Raw genomic sequence first — 23,542 nt, forward strand, 5'->3', positions numbered from 1 at the left:
ATCCGACTAAATTGGTTTTAGCCCGTGTGAACTTTCTTCCAACGTTCACAGATGCACAAATAAACCAGAACACCTCAGCACTCTGCAGGAGAAAAGGCTCCTTTCCTTACCCTGCAATAATTTTCCATCTTCCCTCTTGGCACTCGCAGCCTCCTTCCATTTATTTTCAGGGTAAATTGTCACAGAAGAAGGGAGTGTGGAAACTGCAGCGACAAAAGGCTTAATTTCCTTGTATTTAAAAGTAAGCCCAAGGCAACTGGGCTTATGGTGTTATGAGCGTTTAAAAAAAAGAGCGTACAAAGGACTCACAAAGACCTATTGTCCAGCCAGGATAGGCATGACGTTAGAGACATCAGACATTAAATTACACTTCTTTTTCTTTTCCTGGCCTGCTCCGACTCCCTGCTTTGAGACTACTGTTTTCATAAGATGTCAAAGAGGGAAAATATTCTCTTTCAAGTTAGCTGGGAACTCTTACTCAGGGGGGATATCCTTTACCACCTGCACATATCAATCACGCCAAGCACTCGGCTGGAATACAGAGGGAAGAAAGGGGAAATCTCCTCGGATCTCGCTCCAAGGTGCAGACAAAATGGCCGCCAGTGTGTGTCCGCCGGCCCCCCTCTCTGATTAAATGCAACATGTCCTCGCTGAGGTTCTAATCAAAGCAGCCCTCTGTTAGCACAGAGTGAAGGTATCTTTATTGACACCTCGGCGTTGACCTTGGCACCGGGCTGTGCGCTCTCAGCCGGTGGTCCTGGGCTTCTCCTGAGCCTGCCAGTGTTTTTTCTCTTCCGAGGCACTATCGTGTGTCATGATCTACAGGAATTTGTGGACACAACCTGTTCAACCCCAGGTACAAGGTGTACCATTTTAAAAAAAGGCAAGGACCAAATGTGCAGCGGATCAGCGTGAATGAGAGACACGAGTTATTGAACACATGCTTCGGATAAAACTGTCAGCAAACCTGAAAGCTCGTGATGGAGCACAGAAAATCATTCCCGGGTTGACGGGCTTCGAATAGTTTGATTCAAAATAAAGAAAAATCGCGTCCAGAAATATTCAGCGATGGGATTTTCTTCTGATACCTCGCTGATAAGGAACATATATCACTGAGTATATGCAGGTGGAATTAGAAGACAGAGAAGTGTGCACTTGCAGGGAGCACCTGTATAACGTCAAAGAAAGGGGAGTACCGGGAGAAAGCACACTTTACTTCCCCACCATAGAATAACTCATCCTCTGAGGGGAGGAAAGAAAAAATAAGACATAAGCGAGGATGTCTGGGGAGGGCGCCTGCAGAACATCTCTCTCGCTCTCTTTTCCTCCCCATGCCTGATAGCTGAAAAGCTTGCTCAATGAGCCGGCTCTGGCCATTCCTCCAGGCTGTTTGTCAAAAGGGAAAGAGGAAGTCTTGAATGAGACAGAGAGGTAACACTTGAAAGGGAACATCTCTCTCAGGGGAACAAGAGAAAGGCCAGAGCAAAGCGGCGTAACAGAGACGGAGAGCCACGCTGATGAACAATGTTTTCTATTTGCACACATTTGCATGAGAAAAGGCGGCGCAGCGGGCCGCCAGTTCCACCAGTTGGCTGGTGAATGGAGGGGAGCTCTAAACCTCCTCAAGAGAGGCTGGGAAGTGGTGCGTCTCTGAAGCGGGATGCTTCATCAGGATTAGTCTGTCGAGCGAGGAAAATGTTTTTTTAATAAGGGACGCCTGGCTTGCACGTCATACTTGAACCGTGGCCTGTGGTACGAGACCAAAGCGCTGGTGAGCGCCGCTCGCACCGAACACAGTAGATTCTCAAAAGTTGTAAAACAGCAGGTGTGCATATCAACTTTTCACAACCGGACTCCCGTAAATAATATGTCACGTTGAGGCATGTGTGCAATAGATCTTTTAAGAAAATCTGTGTTGATGTATTCCAATTAGTTTAGATATTACTGAACATCTGTCATGTACAGGAGGGACAGTTATGAATGGTGATGTCAACCCTGTGTGTGCTGCATCTGTTGAGTCCTAATGGAGCCTAACAAAATGAGAACTAACATCTGTTGGCAGCAGGATCGGCCATAGCTGCAGCACCGCGGTGTATACAGTAAAGCCTAATTAGGCTCCCTACAGAACAGCTCCAGACTTGTTCTGAAGGTCAGACTGGCACTCCAGAAAAGTCACTTGGGCTTTTCTCATAGTGCAGGGAAACATCACACAAAGTGTCAAATGTGAGTACATGAGGTACATCTGATGTTTTCCGAAAAATTTACCGTGATCGGTTTGATGGATTGCACTTTTTTAATGACAAATGAGAGGTTGCTGTAGACCGGAGAGGTATTCTACCCGTCTAAATATATGAAAATACATAAATGAATAAATGAAATACAGTATAACAGAATATATAATATGCTGTCAATAGGGGACTGCACAGGCCTTTTCAAACTGCAAATTCTGTGATTCCTCGAGTAAAGAAAAAGTCCTGTTAGGCAAGTCTCGCCACTCAGCAGCCATCTTGGTGATGCACCCGGGCAGTTATTTTGGGCTAACAAGGCCCGGCAGAGGTAACCAGGACGTGTAAAACTGCATGTGTAGAATCAACACTCAAACCTGATTAAAAAAAAAAAAAAACTTCTAAAAAGTTGAGTGACTTTATAAGGCTTTTAACACTTTTCCCCCACACGTCGTACTTCTTAACGACATCAATTTCTCTTACGATCCTACCCAGAGTGCCGTGACATATCATCCAACCGGCGCACTTGAACAAATGCCAAAGTGTAATGTCTAGAACTGATTGACTTCACCTTCCCTGGCATCCTGCACATTAATCCTGTGATGTCCTCTTCTTCCACGCTTATTCAAAGCCTGTCTGCAGCTGCACCAAAATCACATGGAAGCAACAACTGCACCCTCACGTTGGTTTGATACGTTACCCCAACCCGGCTGTTATAAAACAAATGATTGGCCATTTGGGGGAAGGGGCGGGAGATGTGTCAAACAACCGCCGTCTCTGGCGTTACACACTTTTCAACATGCTTCGACTAGTTTGTCGAAGGTCTCTGGTAAAAACATCACAGCCCACGCACAGTCCATTCCAATATTCCCCCGAAAACGGTTGCGGTGAAAAGTAGATGTCGCAATTCGATCCCAGTTTTGTGACCCAAACCAGCTGAGCTGCTCGGATTCATTTGCATTAAGTTGAGCCTGAGTGTGCTGGGCTGCTGAATGGGCCGCATAGCTCGCCACGGCACATTCATCATGCGCCCTGTGGCCGTCATCACTTGCACTGCAGTGAAGGCAGCAACCCGCGGCGCGTCCCCTCACCTTGCTGACAATGTAGAGTACAAGAATGCTCGGAAGCAGCTGCTGGATTAATGGTGAAATCATTACATCTGACCCGGCACTGCATTTTATTCCCCCCCCGCCCTTATTGATAGTCAGTCTTGTACCTTTTTAAGCTCTGAGGAACCATTAAGTTTCATGATTTTTTAGAAGTTCAGATCAGACAATGTGCTTCAGAACAGAATGTATTGGCACCTTAAGGGCAGACAGAGCAGGAGAAGCATAAGTCAAGGCTGAAAAAGTCAGATTTAGGGAACTCTTCTGCTGCACTGGTGATGTCAGGCTGCAAAAAAAAAAAAAAAAAAGAAAAAAGAAAAAGAAAAAAAGAATCGAACCTCCTCTACATGATTAACAGCGAGTGGAGATTAAAGTCATGCAGAGCTGTGGGAAAAGAAACGAAGTCCACTTCATCATCTCACTGGAGCAACAACTGTAATGCTTCCATATGAGATGAAGACAAGCGTGCTCTGGCATTATGATTGATGAGGAAAATCTATAGCCTATAATCTGCTGAGGGACCGACGCTGGATCACACAATGCCACACAAACCATGTTTAAATCACTGTCAGCCTATAGGCCTCTCCGTGGAAACAAAGACACGTGTCACGGTGTCTGCCGCCAACAAGTCAGAGACGGAATCCGTGTAATAAAACAGGAAAGTCCCTCCGTGTAACATCCCGACGGTTGGGGCTGCTCGTAAAACAGGCTCGCGGGAGGCCGGCCGCTGTGTCAGGAGAGACACAACTGTGGTGCTGTTCCACCATTTCCTATAAAAACGTAACAATGACAATTTTACAAACAAAGCTGCATTCATGTCGACATCTTGTGATTTATGTCTAAGTCTGCTGCTGAGGCTTGGCAGGCTGTTTCTCCACTTAATTGATTTCCCCGCATGGAGCGTTCCCTCAATCACCAGTCCCCATTTAGGTTTTTATTTTTTATTTTTGCCATAATGCCTTTATTTATCAGCTCTAAGTGGAATAAACCGCCCCTATATATCTATATATAAATATATATATATACATATATAAGGCACTCTTGGTTTATTTGACAAAACAACCGCGGTGAAGCGTTTTACTGTCTCGACTCATTTCTGCTGACCCTAAAGCTCAGACAGAGATGGGTAAGAAACGATTTTCTGGCTCCTCCGCCACAGAGAGATTTACAACTTGTTAAATGTAGCAAGGCGGAGTCGAAAAACTGTGGTCTCCACAATGGATCACACATTTAGTGAAAACTGTCAACGCGTTCATTAAGGCTGATGCTTTTAGGACTGTGCCACTGTTCCCCATTTCTGTGTTGCTCCCTTGTGAGAGTTCCACTGTAATCAACGCGACGACTGAGAAAGTTTCATTGACGCGCTGGGCTACTTAAGGCTGGTGAGGGGGACTAGACTGCAGCGCTGACGCACAAATTGAGCGGTGCTGGAGTGTCTGAGCCTCACACAGGGTTTTCTTGGCGTGTGGACAGATTGTTGTCACTTGGGCAGAAAGATATTGGCCTTATCTAGAATATGAAACTGAATACTCAACTATTCCACGCTCAGATTCACAAAAGAACCTGATAACTCTGTTGCCACATTTACAGCAACATTGCGAGCGCGTCCGTGTGGGTCCTTTCCCATTGCCAGAGGGCACGTCTGCCTCTCTGTTTAATTTCTCATGGTGGATGAACAGGAAACAGTATAGACAAAAAAAAAAAAAACAGCAGGTCATCCATGTCATCAGACGACATCCAGAGGATTTTAAAATGATGGAAGCATCAAGGAGGCTCAGTGACGGTGATTACTATTAGAATTTGTTCTTTACTTCAGTCACTCTTTCAAACCCGGCGGCAAACTGAATGATGCTTGAGCGCTGCGTGACTGGAGACGGGTGGAGACGCATCTTCAACACATGTTGTAGCATTGTGCCCGAGAGGGCGCGAAAATTAGCAGGTTCACCCAGGTGTTGTGTTTTCATCGCAGCTGATCGGAGGTGAAAATGATAAATACCTCTGACTACTGCAGAGTCAGTTAACTCAGGAATGAATCCTGAGTGCACACATTCACACTGAAGACAAAAGCCAGATGTTAAGACGCGTTCATGGGTTGTTTTGTCTAGTGTGAAAGGGGTACGACTGACAAAACAATCTGAGCTCAGAAGTCCATTTAGTTCTTCTGGAGTTTTAAAAATCCTTTATTAACGATGACAATTTCACAGAATGACACAGCTGATGAAGATCATGTAATGCAATGAAAGGCTCCAAAACTGCTCGTACCCCTTACACTTAACATACTCCATCTGTCTCTGATCAAGCAGTCTGAATGACAGACGTGCGCAAAATACTTTTTTTTTTTTTTTTTAAAGCAACCACTGTAACATTGTCACTGGCTTCCACGCTGATGTGTCTCCTGTTTTCTGGCAGGTTTGGGACCTTGAACGTGACACACCAGAATAAAACAAAGGAGGCCAGCTCATCTGATCTGGTTAACCCAGAATTCTCATTAAATTTATGAATGGACCTCGAGGCACTTTTGTCCAATGCTGTTTCCAAGGTCCAAGAATGAACCTTAAGCTCAACACTCAATTGCTACAGGATCATGGGAACTTGGACATGTGCCAGAAAGGGGAACATGACCTGTGGCTTTACAGATTTACTGTGAATGTTTTGGCATGTTTCTGTGGCGTAGTTACTGTGGCCTTGACTTAAACTTCAAGGCAATTTTACTTGCTTGCGCTACAAGTTTTTTTTTTGTTTTTTTTTGTATAAATTCTATGGCACTTTAAAACATATGTTATGTAAATTATGATCATATAAGACGGAAATGATGAGCTGCCACACACACTTTTTTCAGAAATGCCTGCGAGTTAGTTAATTACATCCTTTTTTTCCCCCTGCCATTATCTGTCTATCAATCTCTCTGAAAATGGCTGCAAACTTTTAGTTTCAGGGAAATTCAACCAGATGGAAACACACTTGTGTCAAGTGTGCTGCTAGAGAGACATAATTACAGAGAGAGAGAGGGACAGGAAGACAGAGAGAGAGAGAGAGAGAGAGAGAGAGAGAGAGAGAGAGAGAGAGAGACGGGTAGGTTCAGAGATAGAGAGAGGCTCAGAGAGAGTGGGCGGTGATTAACATGCTGCAGTCGGGATGCATTTCAGAGGGGCACTGGGAGGAAACGACGGGCCATTACAGCACAACTAAGGGTCTGTTAATCAGCCTGTTAGGGTTTAATTGAGGGGAGTTAATTAGGAGTCGGTGGGCAGTCCCTGCTTGGGGGTCAGGGGCTGACATGAGAAGCAGCTGGCAGAGCAACTTGAGCCGATTGTTACTGATTCATTTACACAAGCTCTGTGATTGATTGGCAGGGAAATTAGCCTTAATTACACCTGTCTATTTCTGCCCCCTTCAAACCTTTCAGGAGCCATAACTTAGCCCACCGGGTCCAATGAACAGGGAGCCGGGGCCAGACCGTGTCGGAGCGGCGCAAACACATTTACAGTAGGTCCAGACTGCATGTCTCCACAAAAAAAAAAAAATCACCAAGCGTCGGCCCGCCTTTGAGGATGCGAGCTGTTTGAGCTGAGCGGAAAATACAATATTGTGCGTGTGGTGAGGGACGGAGACAAAAGCAGCCTTCTGGCTGGAGCGAGGCGCGAGCTCACCTCACACCATCTCTGGACTGAGACGACTCCACATCTTAAAGATCCTTTTTTTTCTTTCTTTTTTTTTTTTTCCTCGGCAGCTGAAAACAAAGGTGTGCTTGTCCTCACTTCTTAAAACCAGCTCTGCATAGGGCAGCGGCTACCACCAGAAGCTGATTATGGACTCTTTAAAGTTAGATTTGATTTAATGTCCTGCTCCTGCCTCAGCTGGACCACGGGGCACAGGAATGTGGCTCGCAGCTAGGATTGGCCCGCTTAGCCTGGGGTGGATTCATCCTGTCTAGGGCCAGACAGGAGAAACAGAGCGGGGCCACATTCAGCTTGCCCATCTGGGGAATAAACACACTGCCTGCACAGAGGCCGAAATCCAATAAAGAGCCTGACAAAGGCCTGCCTCTTGCCTCAGAATGTCAAACAACATGTGATCCCCCTTAAGGGAATAGCTTCCATGTCTGTTCCTCGCAGCCCCCCGGGTCAGAAATAACGCCTGAGGAAATTTTGGCACATGTCCGGCCGAGGATGCCATGTGCTGCGACAATTTATTAGTGACAGTCGGGTTGTAACCGATCGTTCAGCTGTAATCTGACATTTATTCTCCAGGAGGACTGATGACAAAGGGGTGAGAGCTAACAAGCTATGCTTCTTCTCACTCCTTTTCGCATATTTTAAATTAAAAAAAAAAAAAAAAAATGACACGCTAAATACACCCTAAGACATGAAATCTGCTGTCAGATTCGATGACATTATGTGCGCTCAAAAAAAAAAAAAAAAAAAGGGCATCATAGGAGCCATCAAATATTCAATTTCAGTAACGCACGTGCCCACACACACACACACGAAGTGTTGGAGTAAATTCACTCCTAAGACCAGCGCTGTGCCATGAAAACACCTAAAGTACATAACGGAACACATAACTGAATCAACTTTAATGAAACTAAGTTTTTTGTCCCCAGTCTTCCAGGGATCAGAATAATATCTGGAATGTCTAACAGGAAAAAGTGACGCAGCTAATTCGCAGCAAAAGGCAGCGTTTTGCCTCCAATTTCTCCCGAAAATTGTTTAAATGTCTCACTCCTTCTCTGCCTTTGGACGCCGGCCCGGACACCCAAACAGGACTAAAGGCTCATTGACGTGCGTGCCTCGGACCCGCCTCCAACATAGCTCACTTCGCATTTCTGTCAGTCACTGCTAAGTGCTATCTGGCTGGTCTTTTTAAGCCGTCTCTGGCCTCGTGACTTGATACTTAAGTAACCGTGGGGAGGTTTGAGGTGTTTAGTGGCCTCACTGTGGGTAACCTCGCAACTCATGCAGCCGGCGACAAGAAAGAAACTGCAGATGTGCTGCGTTTAGGAGCGTCACAGATCCTCATTTCACATGTAGACACAAAACCGTTCTCGGCAGTTTCAGTTAAAATGCTTTTTTTTTTTTTTTTGCAGTGCTAATGAGATAAAATAACTTTTTGCTCAAGTTTTCAACGTCTGAGGTAGAGTTAACTTCATCGTGGGGCCAAAAGCCCGTCAGTTCTTTGTTAATTAGTGTAAGCTGCAGCAATATGGTCATGGGAACAGGTTGTGTCAAACACAATAAAGCTGATCTGGGCGTAGTGTGTTACAAAGCCCAGGATGGGGGTTTCATTTTATATTCATTGCAAATGCCGTGGCAGAGTTTAACAGCAGCCCCGCTTTGCATTTCAGACACGCTCGATTGTGACCCCTGGCATTTTCCCCACCACGCTCCTGCTCATCTTCCTCGAGCTCTTTGCACAAAAGTACACTTTGCATCTCAAACAGGTTAAATGAGCGGAGGTAACTGCCAGCTAATCCGACTTTCATCATCTGTTGCAAAACTGTGAAGGCGACACACATGCCTGCCGTTTCTGCGCCACATGTTGAGACGCCTTGCTGTATCGAGTGATGGAACGGATGTCGAATCTTAGCTTTTCCAGTGGTCACTATTTTTAAACAATACCAACACCTAGATTTCTATAAACGTTTCCTGAGCTGGCACACATTCCTTCCCCTTCCCCCCCCCCGCTGTCCAAAAACCCACACAACCTCGTCCTCCATATTAGAAGTGGCTTCTCCCAATGTCAGTTTATTTTAAAGTAGTTGTTGCCGTTCACCCTCGGCGACCTAAGAATGTTTGCTGAGGATTTACAAGGCGACATTTACAACTGCAGCCCAGGCGTCTCCATTCTCTTCCTATTTTCACACTCACTAGGGCCCACACAGAAAACATCCCCTTCACTCTGGGGAGCTCAGGCACGGCCATTCCGGGGTTGTGACATTGGCTTAGTCGTGTTGCACAAGCAAAGAGGCTTGAAGGAAGTGGAAGGTCACTTTTGTGAGCAAATTAGAGAAAAAAAAAAAAAAGCAACTGGCTCCTCCAGCATTGCTCAATGAGAAGTGACGCTGAGGAAAGAAATGCCGGGATTTCATTCGCACGGTAAACATGTCAACTTTTACTAAGTAACTTGTGAGTACACAATCAATCAGCTGTCTGGAAACATTGTAGAGTAGATAAGCCAGGGCTGCAGAGCCCTTCATATCAGACCAATGCCACTGTATCTGAGTCTGAACTTATTCATCAAATCCATCCGCAAACACAGGCAGATCCTGACCAGAGTGCGCAGATTTTTTAGCTTGCGGAGGGGCTAGCGAAAAGCAAACACAGCTCGAGGTTTTTATGAGAAAAAATGTCTGGCTGAACAAGGAGGCATTCATGTGCTGATTCATACCAGCCTGTAGCTCAGTTAGAGGACAGCCATCTGCTATCACACTCCCCCGCTAAGAGCCTGTTATAGACGGACGAGCCGTGGATCATCATGTACATGTTACATCCATATAGACTTACTGGAACTAACACCTCTACTACTGGAGGAGAATACAGCTCGACTGTGGCTGTGGCTGTCTGCCTCCTCAGGTCACCGTGCCTTTTCACTGCTCCACGTCGTGCGATTGTCCTTCCGCAGACACGTCGGTCTACGTCCCAACTCTTCAGCTCCGTGGAGCATTTTGTTTTTGATTATTTTCGATGAACCAACAGACAAAATCAAAAAGTAGTGAAAATAGTGGCATATTCAGCTAGGCTAGGCTGCCAAAGGAGAGCTAGGAGGAGAGTGGAAAATGGACTTAAAGCTGCTATAAGTGATATATTCTTATCAAAATACGTGTTAAATAGCTCTATGTAATATCAGTCTTCAATTTGTTCCACTGCCCTCAATCATCAATCAGTCAATGCCACCTAAAAATGAGGAAATATGTAAGAATGGCTGACAGAAGGACCTTTGTTTTTACTGGTTATGAAACCGTGTTAAATGGTTTCATAACCAGTAAAAATATAATGTAATACTGATGCTCCTAAATGATCCACAAATGAGAACAACAGTGAGAAGATCGGCTATATCTGCACTGGCATTTAAAGTCATCAGATCAGTCGACCAGATTCAAGCTCATCTGGTTGGATTAGTCATAAAGTAAACTGTTTTTTGTTTTTTTTTTTTGCAGAGGATCAATCGCCGGGTGTCACAGGCAGAGGAAAGAAGCCGCTCTGCAGAAATAGTATTTTTCCTATCATAAGAGTCCATCTCTCTGATCTTAAGGCATCACAACTAGTGCTGAAAACATTACTTGATTCATTTCTTTGTTGGTTTTTCAAGTTTCAACAAAATTCACAACAGTTGTGGCAGTCAATTTATCACTTAAGTCAGTCACCAAGAGAGAAATCCTAAATTCATGCCGTCCCGCCCCCTCAGGATTTACTGCTTTCTTCCTTTTTTCACACAATAAAATGGAACATATTCGGGCTGTTCGTCTGACAAATCGACAAAAAAAAAAAAAAAAAATAACAAAAAAAATGTCTTCAACAGCAGTTTGATGACTTCGGGCAGACTGTGAGATTAAAAGATGATTCAGAAAAATAATCAACAGATTGACTGACGATGAAAGTGATTGTCTACTGCCATGCTCATCACGGCAGAAAAGCCTCACATTAGATTAAAAAGCACCGATGGTTTCTTTCAGTGCTAGCTCGCAAAATATCTTCCTGGCAGAGATCATCAGTCACGGACTAAAACTATTTAATAGGGGAAGCCACTGATGTCATACCATATTTGCATGAAAATAAATAAATAAATAAAAGAAGATTTGAAGGCTTCTTCTTCCTTTTCAAACGCACGGCATCCCACGCAGGATGTTAGTCAGGACGGAGTTACGAGCTGTTGTTTTCCAGCCCACGAGTTCAAAAAACACGGGCATGAAACTGCCTCTAGGCGCTCGAGATTGAATCCCTTTGATTCGCCACTGTAGACCGCAGAGTTCATAGACCCGATCACCCCGGGTCAAAGACGCAACCCACACAATTACAAACATGCCACCGTGACGTTCGCATTTCTTATTGTGGCCCGAGAAATCATGACATGGGACTTTTTCGCTTTAACCAGCAAAACAAAAGAGGGACTTGGAAACATGAACCACCTCCGCGATCGGGTTTCCCGTCGGGTGAAAAGCCCCAATGTGGAGCAGCAACTCTGAACTGTCTATACATTTCTGTTCTCAATGGTCGAATGATTCATGTTGTTGCTTTCTGTCTAGTAATCCCTCACCTCTTGAAAAGAAAAAGGTCACTTAATAGGGTGCTTCGCGCCCTCCTTAGGCTCTTCGCGTCCTCCCTTCCTCGTGTGTTCTCCTCGTTGGAGAGATTTCGTGACTTCACCCACAATGGCTCATAAACATGACACAAGTGCAGCATTATCCTAAAGCTAAACCTGTGCTCTCCTCCTCCCTCTAAAGGGGTGAATGAATCTCAACACCAGGTCCTACACAAGATATCTTCTTCTCAAGTAACCAAATACAGCAACATCTGGCCCATTAACACGATTCCCCCAGCCTTCACACACGCCCAGGCAAACACATGCGCAAAGGCTCGTAAAAACAGACACTGCAGATGCATGCAAAGACACACACTTTGCGCACGTTCGTGTGACATGTGAGCTCAGTCCCTCCTCGCTCATCATCCGATGGGGGGGGGAAATCGCTGGTTCGAAAACCTGCCCTTTGTTTGGACGAAATCTCAAGTTGTGGCGAGCGCGCCGACACTCGATCGTGTTGTTGAAGAGATTACAACCGAGGACAAACATGTCACATTTTAGTTACCATGTTTCCATACTGACAACCACAATATTTTGAGCCGCACAAAGAGGCTTGTGCCGGAGGACTTGTGGCCTTTTGTTGTCCTGGCTGCTCGAACGCCAGGATAGAGTGATCAACGCGGTCCAGATGTGGGAGTCTTCTTTTCTTGTAAACACTTTCCACAAACATCTCTGTGTGCAACACGCTGGTCAAACTGCTCTGGGGCAATTTCACTGAGGTTTGACAATAAAGCCTGCGACAAAACCATATTTGTCATCCTGCGGCGCGCAGTAATACACACTCGTAATCCACATAAACCTCTCCGTTCAATGCAGCCATTGTGCGAGATTCTGCTCGACGACTGTTCTATAAAAGCAACCTTTTGTGATGTAGAGTCCCCCCCCCCACCGACGCATCCCTCTAGTTGACCTCGGGGTGAGATGGCCTTTCCACTCGAGATTCTGTTTAAAGGCGAGAGGAGGATGCTACACGGCAGCTCTGTCATAAGGGATTTGTCAGCCAGGAAGCGAACACAGGGCTTCTTTTCTCACTCAGCGCAGCCAAAGACAGACAGCCTCGCCTCAGGTTTATCTCGGCCTATCTGCAGCGGTGCCCCACTTAACAAAAGCCTTCGCCCGGGTGGTGATTGGGAGAAGTGCATGTTGAAACCTTAGCTGTCCGCAGGATTTACTTCCTCGAGCCGGAATAAAAAGCCCAAAAATATAGATGCTCATTCGATGTGTCACATTTGCCACTTTCAGCTGGAGCTTGATTTTCAGAAGTCGCGGGGAACGTAAACACGGAGCGATTGTTCCGTGCTCCCTCACTGTCGTCATCTTTATGGGGCAGACAGCAGCTGCCACATAATCCCACCTCACCATCTACAATGCATCAACTTCTGTTTTTTTATGTTGTTTTTTTTTCCCCCTCCTCCGTATGAAAAACCATATAAGACGACACGTACCTCTATTATTCTGTCGTGGATTTGAAGGCCTCCCTCCTTGTCCGCCGGACCTTTCTCCACGATCTTGGATACAAAGATCCCCTCGTTCGAAGTGCTGTCACTGTCATCCTGCGGGATAAAGTGCAGTTATTGTCTGGAGAATCATAAAAAAAACCACAGTGTTCAGATTGTTCGGGATAATGGAGGTGTAAATGTTGCTGACACAAATCTTTGAAAGCCTTACAAAATTTTGTGCTGACATCCAAACAAGACGTGTGAGGAGATTTTTCATAAATCTCTCATCAAAAGCTATGAAAACCCCTGGAAACACAGCGCAGACATTTACACACTTCAAGTGCACTTATTGTGCTTTTTTCCATTTCATTCCTTCCCTTCGTTGTCTTAAATAGGTTCTTGTGCACGGATATGATCTTGAAAATGTAAAAAGTCTAGTCCTGAAACCCCTCGTCATCACTCCCTCCGTGAGATTCTGTGACTTTGTGACATCACACTACGTCACACATTTGTAAAATTCATACCTAGTGGCTCGTCTGGCATGGAAGAATTGATTTAGCACAGCTGCTCAATGCTGCGGTCAGGCATGTGTGAGCTGACCAATCAGAGCTGACTAGGTATTCGGGAGGGGGGACCTTAAAGAGACAGGAGCTTTTTTTGAGTATCTCTTCACTGCATGGGGGTTTCAGATTTCCAGAATTGTACAACTAAGATGACGCAATGTACAAAAAAGTTCCTGGCTTAATGCATACACATGGCAAACCCAATGTGGCTTGTGCACATGTTCACATCATTCCAAAATGAAATTGTAAAAAAAACCAAAACAAAACAAACAAAAAAAAAACATGAACTGGCACAACTGGCCAAACTTCCAGAGAGCCAAACAGATCTGGAGTTAATATGTTTAAAGAAAGATACAGTTATGTCTCACTTCTAAATGAAATGATTGATATTAGGCAACTGGTTTATTAATAACATATCACATGATGTTAGCATTTTGCTGTGCAGATACTTTATTCCACCCTTCTCACGTGGCAAAAGGCCAGACAGAAAGTTTCCCGCTGTGGTTTTGAGTTATCCGCCACTGAAAGTTCTGCTGCCACCCCAATAAATTGGAGGTGGATTGAATTTACTTTGGGCTGCTCAAAACAAAACTGAAAAAAAAGAAAAAAAAAAGGCATTAAAAAGCAGCACGTCTTTCCAGAAGTAAATTTTCCAGAAAATCAGTTACACAGATGAGGCTGCAACGTCAGAGGTGGATATCTCAAAATCTGGGCACATTCGACCATGAATACCCGGGAGGCTCATAAAGGTCAATGGAAAAAAATATGTCTGTCCGTAATCTTGGCAAACTGACCCTTTAACCCCGCCCTCGAGTGTGGACTTAAGGGTTAGCTTTAGCTTCATGTGTTTCCCTGGCCTGGAGGGGCGACCCCAGCCTGCAAAAGGGCCTACATGTTGACATGTTGGACGGACATGAGGTTGCCTGCAACCAACACCGTGGCCGTGACCCCAGAGTCACGGCTCAAGAACAAAACAAAAAAAAAACAAACCCTGCTGTTTACATCTCTCTTAATGCTCTCTTTAAAACCACAAGAAGCATGTTCAACAAGCCTGCCGAGCTCTGCAGCAAGCGTGCAATTTAATGGGATCCTTAAAGGAGACTCAGAAGTTGGCCTAATTAATAATTTCTGGTCTGCCGTCACATACGGTGTTAAAACTACACACTGCTACACATTTTCTCTCCGGCAGGCTTGCTGCATTGCTTCACAGCCGCCCTGCCTCACAACTGCCACTGTCTCGAGAGCTGCAGACAAACTAGCGCTTCAAGAGACCACAAAACCTGGCAGCTGATTGCTCTTACCAAGCCGTGCCAGGATGACAGCCACATGAAACACGCGTGTCAGAGGCTACGGGGATATTAGCTATTTCCATTTTAATGAATAGCTTCTTATATAGACTGCTGATTTGAGGGCTAGCAGGGCGAGCAAAAAGCCAAGTATTATCTGTGCTCTGTCTCTCATGGTCGAGTTTGATACATGGTTCTGTCACAGGAGCGAGAAAGGTTGCAAATCTACGAGACCGTGGGCTCGGATGGAGAACGGAGCTTTTTATGTGTGGATCTTTTTATAGTTTCCCGCCGTAAAAAAAAAAAAAAGTTTTACTGTGATAGTGCACGTCGCTCCAGAAAATAGTGCGTCACTGTGGCTGTGGAAAAAACCAGCATGGCAGCAGTCGAGCGCAGTCCCGATGAAACAGATACGGGGAGCACCATTTCAATAGCCCCCGCGTACGGAAGACGGAGTTGTACCCGGTGCCGAGATATTTTCGACCCTTTTTTTTTTCGCTTCCGCATAGCGTGTGGCATCATTAATGACTTTCATGTCGGAGCCTTGAGGCAGAAAAGTGGCTGTGAAAGGTTTTCGGGCTGGGATAAAAGACCCTGTCCTCTCCTCTGTGTTTACCTCACCACCGAAATCCCCTCAATTAGAGACAAAACAACTGCGGTCAAAGCCATAATCCCAGATTTAACTCCCATAAAAGTAATTATAGTTTTTTTAATCTGTAATGCCAAATCCGCTAAACCAGACCAATATATAAACACAATAAAACTTGATAGATGCGGTCCATCTATCCGCAGACTAGAGAACACATGCATGACTGTCTAAGCTGTGTCAGTCAGTACAGAGAAACCTTGTGGTGCTTCAAGTATGTGCTATTCATTCCTGGGTTGCCATTTGACACTTGGCTGATCACCGGGGGGGGATGAAGCCTCCCGAGACGCTCGGCTTTCAACCTACCGCGCATGGCCTTCCTCCTATGATGTTAAAACCCAGAGATCCGCCCTCACGTAGAAGGACAACCGTCATGCTTATAGTCTCGCCTTCCTACAGACAGACAGACAGACAGACAGGAGAGAGAGGTGAAACACAGAGATGGCAGGAGGTTATTCATAACAATCCATTACTGACTCCAGGTGAGCGACAGAATGATTAAACCGGGTACTTAAAGGGGGGGGAAGGAGAGAAACAAACACCGAAAGATTATCTAGCTTATTAGCAGATAACAGAGGGGGCTCAGGCACATAAAGGTAAAAATAGAGCGAGGTGTAGCGTTAAGAGAACGTTCAAAACACCCTATTCCACACGTTAAGGAGTGAATGGTCTGGTTTAACGGCACCTCTGAATTTATATCCCCTCAGGGGTAAGGAGGAACGTCTAATTGACTTTCAGTCGCAGTTTGAAACATTCCAAATGTCAAACTGTAGAAGTTAAATTAAAACTAACACAGTGTCTTACAAGGTGTGGGGAAAGTAGAAGTTTTAACACAACAGCTGTTGATTTCACCGAACATACCGACCGCTGTTCCTGGCGTGCTCAACTCCAATGTAAGCTAACCGATGCCAATCCTGTGAACTAGCCAAACAGAAGAGTTTTACTTGCTACTGTTCTCTAATCAACAAGCCCTCTATCTGCCCGTTTCTGACGTTTAGCAGAAAGTAGTTTCGTCGAAAGACTACATCGCACACCGCCTCATCACTTCTCTCTTTCTGCATAAACATTCAAAGTTATCACCTTACGCAGACAGACAGGGAGCTAACTGACAACGTTAGCTCGGCAGTTGTGGAGTGTATTGACAGCTAGAGATATGGTGAATGGAGTTGTTGAAAATGCTATCATTAAACTTCCAAGTGTGTCATATCATATCACATCATACAGAAAGCTCCTCATGGCTCTGGAGAAGCTCGTTCTGTTAGCCTGCAAAGCTAACGTTAGCTTAAGCAGCTACAGTGCTGAACTGTCAACGGTATCATTAGGGGTCGTTAGTCGGATATCAAAACATAGTCGGGCTCGACTTACCATGAGTCGATCATTATGACCACAGTAGTTGTGTAATTAATACACTGCTTACAGTCATAATTAGACTATATCATGTATACCACTATTAAAAGGCCAGTAGCTTCAGGAATATGAGCCGGATTGTCCAGTTGTTCTGTTCAAACAACTCAAAATTAGACTTTTCGCCAGTTGACTGGCTTGAAGAAACTTACCTCGACATGAAGAAATGTAATTATTTAATTAATACAAGATAAGTTTGTGGTTTTGCTTGCTACAAGTCATCATGTTTACAAAAAGACCACAAATAGACAGACAGACCGCAAGAAAGAACTGTTCAGCCTTAACCTTGACCATTCCCCAAGGCCTGGCCAGCTTGTCCTATGTAAATGAATACACCGGAGGACCTCTTACTCACTGGCAACATGACATGAAAACCTCTGGGAAACTCGCAGAGTCAGCTCTTAATCTGTTTTTTTTTAAGCGGGACTTAAGAGGGGAGTTATGAGGTAACATAATTTCAGCTGCCACTCCAGCATGCTGTGACACAGAGAGACTAAATATAAAGCAGATATTATCGGCATGTACAGTGACCCGACTGCCATATAGGCTAAAAAGACCATCGTGTGCATGTCAGGCCGTTCGGGAATGTGCGCTCCTGCGACATGTCACGGCAGCATTAGCAGCACATGCTTCCGAATTATAGTCACTACAGCCACTGCTGTCGACAAAGTGACAGTTGGCCATTAACTGCAAACTGAGTCAAAGTCGACTGAGATGTTGAGGAAAGAAAAAAAGCAAAACGAGTAACAAGCCATTTGAGCCACTTAAGTTAAGCTGAATCCACCGCAAGCCTCAAAACAAATTGGATGCATTTTAAAAGGTGTTTTTACGTTTTTGTTGTTTTGTTTTTTTTTGTCTCCAAGAGCCATTAAAGTGAACGTGCAGTAATTAAGGCGCGTTTTTTCCACATCTGCGAACACTCTAGCGATGCTCTAATCCCGAAGAAATGAAGTGAATCTCCTCAGGAGGTTGTGTAGTCACTTAAACATTACCTACGCTGGGATTATAAAAAGAAACACACGACTTCCCACTGAAAATGCACAAAAACGTGATCACACTGACATCATTCCGGGGGGGGCGGAGGGGGTGAAACACATGGAAGCTATGTCAAGTAAACAAACGTTTAACGTCGAGTCTAATGGAAAAAGAAGAACAGCCGGCCAGCTGAGGACAGAAAGTAAACTGACGGTGAAACTTTAGTCTGCTGCTCACTGGTGACTTGGCACACTCACGGCCAGCCTTCACCTCAGCGCCAGTCACACTTTCCGAGTCTGTCCTCAATCAAAATGCTTCCCCTCTGACTGCCTCCCATAGTGCATCTAATTGTACCGCTGGTGCTGCAGTGCAGAGTGAAAAGAGGGAAATGCAGATTGACAATATAAAGTCACGTGATCAAGAGGAGGAAACTCAGTGACCTAGTCTAGTGAGGAAGATGCGGTGTTGATAGATTTGAACTCGGTGAGATTATTACTCGGTGAAGCTAAAGTACGTTTAAATAGGAGGCAGCAGCCGATCAATCTCTTCCTTCGGAAAAAGCATTTTCAGTGATTCTGGGGGGCTTTCACTAATGTGATCTCTGTCATATTCAACTCACACCCACGAGCGCCGGATAACTAATGGGCCACATTATTCTGCTAAACTGTCTCACGGATTCACGCTTTTAAAATTAGACCACTATTAGATTTATCAGATTAAGCCCGTGATTACAAAGATCAAATTCAATGGGGGGTGGGGGGGCTCAATCGCTTTCACATCTCGTGATTTTCATAGACTCTCTTTATCACATCAAGTAGCACTAACACTGTCATCCAGAGCAGCCGAAGAGGAGCTCGGTTCAAAGCAGAGATCTGAGGCCGAACGGAAAGTGTGACAGCAATCCTAGCAGCGCTGAAGTGAACCAGAGCGAGATCTGAGCTTCTTGCTTTTGCTTTGTTTTATAGCTCTCGCTGGCTCACTGAAGAAGTTTAAATAGTGTTGGGACTATTATTGGAAACTCCAGTCACTTATTCCATAAAGCCAGGTTGCCCTGATCTCCCTCACAGTCACTGCCTGGATATTAAAAGGAGACATTAAAATCCTCCATCTGGCTCAGGAAGCCTCAGCTTAGGAGCAGCAGAGCCTCAGAAAAACAAACTGAGGTGGGCCGCTCGTCGGGATGAACCCCCGTCGTCCCTCTCTGACTGTGATCCTGGGAACACTGTGAAACATGGCTAGTGACAGATGCACTCCGTTTAGTTGCTCCGGGCCCTTGACGTTGAGAATGCCGGAATTACCTGGGCCGTTCTAAAATATCCCCCTGTGAGAACGCTCTAATAGGCAATAAATTTAATCAGACCTGACGACAATGCATCACTGACATCGCGGAAAAAGGGAAGCAAAGCTCTGGGAGTTTCATAGCTAATCCCACTTGTGATGCTCTGTTTCATAACGCCATGTGCATATTGAGGCTCTCCCACCAAACAATCCTATTCACTGCTTGACTGGACCCGATGAAAGAGCCTTTATGGAAAAACAGCTTTCCGGCTAACCACGTTATCCAGAAAATGGTGTTTCTTCTCCTCCCGACTTGCTTTTTCTCCTACGTAGACGATTACTGCAACAATCCCTGTTTCTTTTATGTACATTCAAGGTGTTTCAGATCAAAGGACGCCCTTCCTCCTGTTCCCATTAGTTATGCCGAGAATAAAACACCGCACGTAAACTGTATCTCAGCAGTAGGGCTGAAATGCCACTGTGAAATGAACTATGATAACCAGCTGTGCTACAGTCCCAGGAAGCTTCTGTATACCAGCATGAGCGATTTCACCATTTCCCCGCATCGGTGGTTTGGATGCGTAATTCACCAGTCTACCGGAACACATTTTGCTGGGAATGGAGCCCACGACGAACAAATGAAAAACCGCCGAGAGAGAAAACGAGCAGAAAGAACGAGAGAGGCGAGTGAAGTCTCTGAAAGATGTCAGGCTGAAGAAGCTGTGTGAGCGACTGAAGCCCCATCGCACGGGCCGCTCAAGGCGGGAATGTTGTGTTATTCCATCATGCCATGGCGCTTCAAAAGGTACGAAAGACGAAATGAGGGGATCATTATTGCTCGGGCCCCGCAGAGGCAGTCGCACAACCGAGTGATTTCAAAAGCAGCTAGCCTTAGCAGCCAACTCAAAGCAGGACAGCGACTGTAAATGTCTGTAAATACAGCGCTCTAAATCAATGGGGGGGGGGGGGGTAAACACAAGCTTAAACTATTTTTACCTGTTGTTCTGATCTATCAATTTATGGCAATGTGTGTATAGTGTAATTAGAAGCGTAGCAGTGGTGACGTTGAAGTCGTGCGACCTCAATGTAGTTCGTCAGCGTAGCGTTAGCCTCTTCTGGCGATGGCACTTAGGCTTCAAAAAATCGTAAAAGTGGCGTTCGTCTGTGTAGATCACCTTGCTGAACAACGTGTTTAAGTGTGTTAAGTAAACCCGTGTTTGCCAATGGAACGATCCCCACCGGCTTTTTGTCAAGGGGAACTACAGTGACGTTAACTTCCCGGTTAGTCAGCAAAAATGCACCACCCCTGTTGCACTCTGGGAGACGACAAGGTTCGGCAGCTCATTCCGACCTCCGAGCGGAAGGTATAAGATCCACTGCCATTTCACAGGTGCGGTTAATGATTGTCATTGCCACGTTATGCTACTATTTAGAGAGTCATCCGAGGTGTACACAAAATGAACGGTGGCACGCTATTCAAAATCACACACCGAGGAGACATTACGCCACCGTAGCGTTGTTCCATGTAAAAACAACAACAGGGTCTCGGTTGACGCAGCGCTGCTATAAGAACGTCTCGTGTAGGAACCTTCAGTGGCAAAATGAGGGAGCTGAGAGATGTAAAATGAAACGAGGGAAATCCAATAAAGTTCCCATTCATCATCGTTTTATGTAACACCGTCAGCAGTTTGTTCCCAATCTGTTCAAATTACAAACTCCGCCTCCTGTTCCTGGACAAATCTTATAACTAAGCCTGATTACGCTAACCACTCCCCTCCGCTGATCACAGCGGCGGCGCAGCCACCGTGCACTAATTCGATTCATTAGCTGACTTATGAACTCCTGCATCCTTTATGATGTTGATAATTGGTCATTACAGGAGGCACTGGGTTTTTAAATCTGAGCCATAAAACATTGTTACACCAGGGGCTCTGTGGTCTTTCTCCCCCTCTTTCTCTCTCTCTCTCTCTCTCTCTCTCTCTCTCAACGGGAGCTGACGTTCACTCACAGGTTCAACAGAGAAAACATTATTAACCATTGACCAGCACACACACACACACACACACACAAAGAGAATTAAAGTCTCATTATCATAGTGTCCACAAAACAATGGAATTTTTTTTTCTTTAAAAAAAAAAAAAGGCCTTCCAGCCCCTCTGATGCCTCCTACTGACATCACACAACACTACCCGACTTCGATGCCGGCGACCACCGCTACATCCATGATTCTAATTTGTTATGATCGTCTCAGGCAAAGGGCGAGGATCCGATGACAAGAGAGCCCCCAAACAAGCATGCTGCCAGGAGGCAATATAACTGGAACCTGGCTCTTGTTGTGTACAGAAGTGCAGTAAATATTTGGCCCTCCCCCCTCCCTCCCTCCCTCCCCCCCATTGACTGCCAGCTGGCCACAGACACAGCTGACATCCATGTCTCAAGGCAGACAGCGAGGAAACAAAGTTCCCGGGGCGACAGAAGACTCCTGAAAAGTTGATCTCTCAGGGGTGGGGGGAAAAAAAAAAAAAGAAAGAAAGAAATCCTCAGAGCAAAACTCCTCGAGAAATAGTTTGACTTGCATGTTCTGCTGGGATGTTGTTATACAACATTTAAAAAAGTGTCCAAACAAACATGGAGGTCCTTTAAACTGGGATAGCAAGTCCATGAATGCAGGCAAACATGTCCAGAAATGTGTTTTACAGCATTTTCTTTCTAAACGTGTCTCTAGGCCACCTCTGTGGCCTAGAGACACGTTTAGAAAGAAAATGCTATAAAACACATTCAGGAAAGAAACTAAATCAGAATTTACTTTTTGGGAATCAGTGTTTAGGCTTTCTTGTTTACCTCCATGTATTTTACACCAACAGAACACAGGTTTTTCCCTCAATAGCAGGGTGTACAAAAAAAACAAAAACAAAAACAAAAACAAAAACCACAACCTTGTTTTAAGAGAGGACAAAGTTGCCTGCGCGCCCTCAAAGTACGAACTGGGTTCGCTCACCTTGCAGGAGAAAGCCACGGTCTTGGTGAGGGAGTCGATCCTCTCGCTGTACTCGGTGAATTTCTTCTGGTACTTCAGAGCTGTCATCTGCAGCTCGCTGTGCACGGCGGAGAGCTGCGCCAGGAGTGACTTCTCCCTCTTGTTGGCTTTAATAGTCTGCTTCTTGAACTCTCGGTCCAGGCTGATGATTTTGCAGTGCAGCGCGCTGTTGTGCGCCTTCAGGGCTCTCAGGCAGCAGTGGCCGTCTAATCTCTGCTCTTTGTGGGTGAGCATCAGCCCGCAGCCGCTCTCGCACAAGCCCACCGGTCTGTGGTCGCACGTCTCCCGCATGTGAGCATCCATGTCCCTCAGGCTGAGCACCTCGCTGCATCCTTTATTGCGGCACTTCGCCGGGGAGAACTCGCACATCTCGGCGTGCTCGGCCAGATGCTGCAGCTTCACCACGGCATCGCAGCCCCTCGCGTGGTTGTCACATTTGATCTCCAGCTTCAGGATGAGGTTCTTCAGCGGCAGGACGTGGTTGAGCTCTTTGGCGGAGACCCGCTGACATTTGACGGGGCAGCTGCTCTGCTGGACGACCCAGGGCAGCACGCAGCCGGAGCAGAAGACGTGACCGCACGGCGTAGTGAGCGGGTCCTCCAGGACTTTATTGCACAAGTTGCATTTGAAATCCGGGTCCACGGTCCCCTTGAAGCGGTCCAGCTCGAATCCCATGGTTTTCTTGAGAAAAAAAAAAAAAAGTCCAAATCCAAACTTGCTGGCTCCCCACCCCCGCAGATCTGAGTCGGAGCAGTGGGGCGTTTTTAGCTGGTCATTGGTGGAGCGCTCACAGACCGACTACGAGCTCTCCTCACTGTCTAAACTCTACTAATTGACCGAGACTTTTGGTGCGTTCGCGCGCGGCTCGTAGCGTTTACTGTTAAAAAGTTGGGAAAAAGTTTGTCAAGGCCAAACAAACATCGCTAAAGTGAAGTTTCCAAGTAGAGACAACTTTGTGGTGGAGCTGCGAAGTGAAGAAAACAAAATCTAGATCAAGCTGACTGTAAAAAAGTGTAAAGTCAGACCATAAGCATTTAAAATCTGAGGCTAAAGTAGCAGTCTGTTCTGCAAAATGACAAAAATAAAACTATTTCATCCGACTACTACCGCTCTCAAACACTACACGGACCTTCATGGTCTTCTTTTGAATTAAAAACATCAAATGTAAACTCTCGCACACGCTGTTCGCGTTACGAAAACGCGTGAGTGCGACAATTCTGATAGTCTTGAACGCAGCATTTCAACGGACGAAAGAGAAGGAGGATTTTTCTACCGTAACAACCCT

General features: G+C 45.6%; 1 protein-coding gene across 3 annotated transcripts in view; it reads right to left on the reverse strand.

Moving 5' to 3' along the window:
* Window positions 1-23,245, reverse strand: part of pdzrn3b (PDZ domain containing RING finger 3b) — a 102,342-nt gene extending 79,097 nt beyond the window's left edge. The window contains exons 1-3 of one of the 3 annotated variants that reach the window (XM_037102058.1): window positions 22,219-23,244; window positions 15,870-15,956; window positions 13,075-13,182 (exon numbers count right to left, since the gene is read on the reverse strand). In XM_037102058.1, the coding sequence (XP_036957953.1) occupies window positions 13,075-13,182; window positions 15,870-15,956; window positions 22,219-22,932 (909 nt within the window). In that variant the 5' untranslated portion in view covers window positions 22,933-23,244. Of the gene's footprint in view, window positions 1-13,074; window positions 13,183-13,297; window positions 13,410-15,869; window positions 15,957-22,218 lie in introns of those variants that run through there. The other 2 variants (XM_037102060.1, XM_037102061.1) reach the window with 2 other exon arrangements.
* Window positions 23,246-23,542: the final 297 nt, after the last annotated feature.

Source organism: Acanthopagrus latus, chromosome 6 (assembly GCF_904848185.1).
Source record: "Acanthopagrus latus isolate v.2019 chromosome 6, fAcaLat1.1, whole genome shotgun sequence".
NCBI lineage: Eukaryota > Metazoa > Chordata > Actinopteri > Spariformes > Sparidae > Acanthopagrus > Acanthopagrus latus.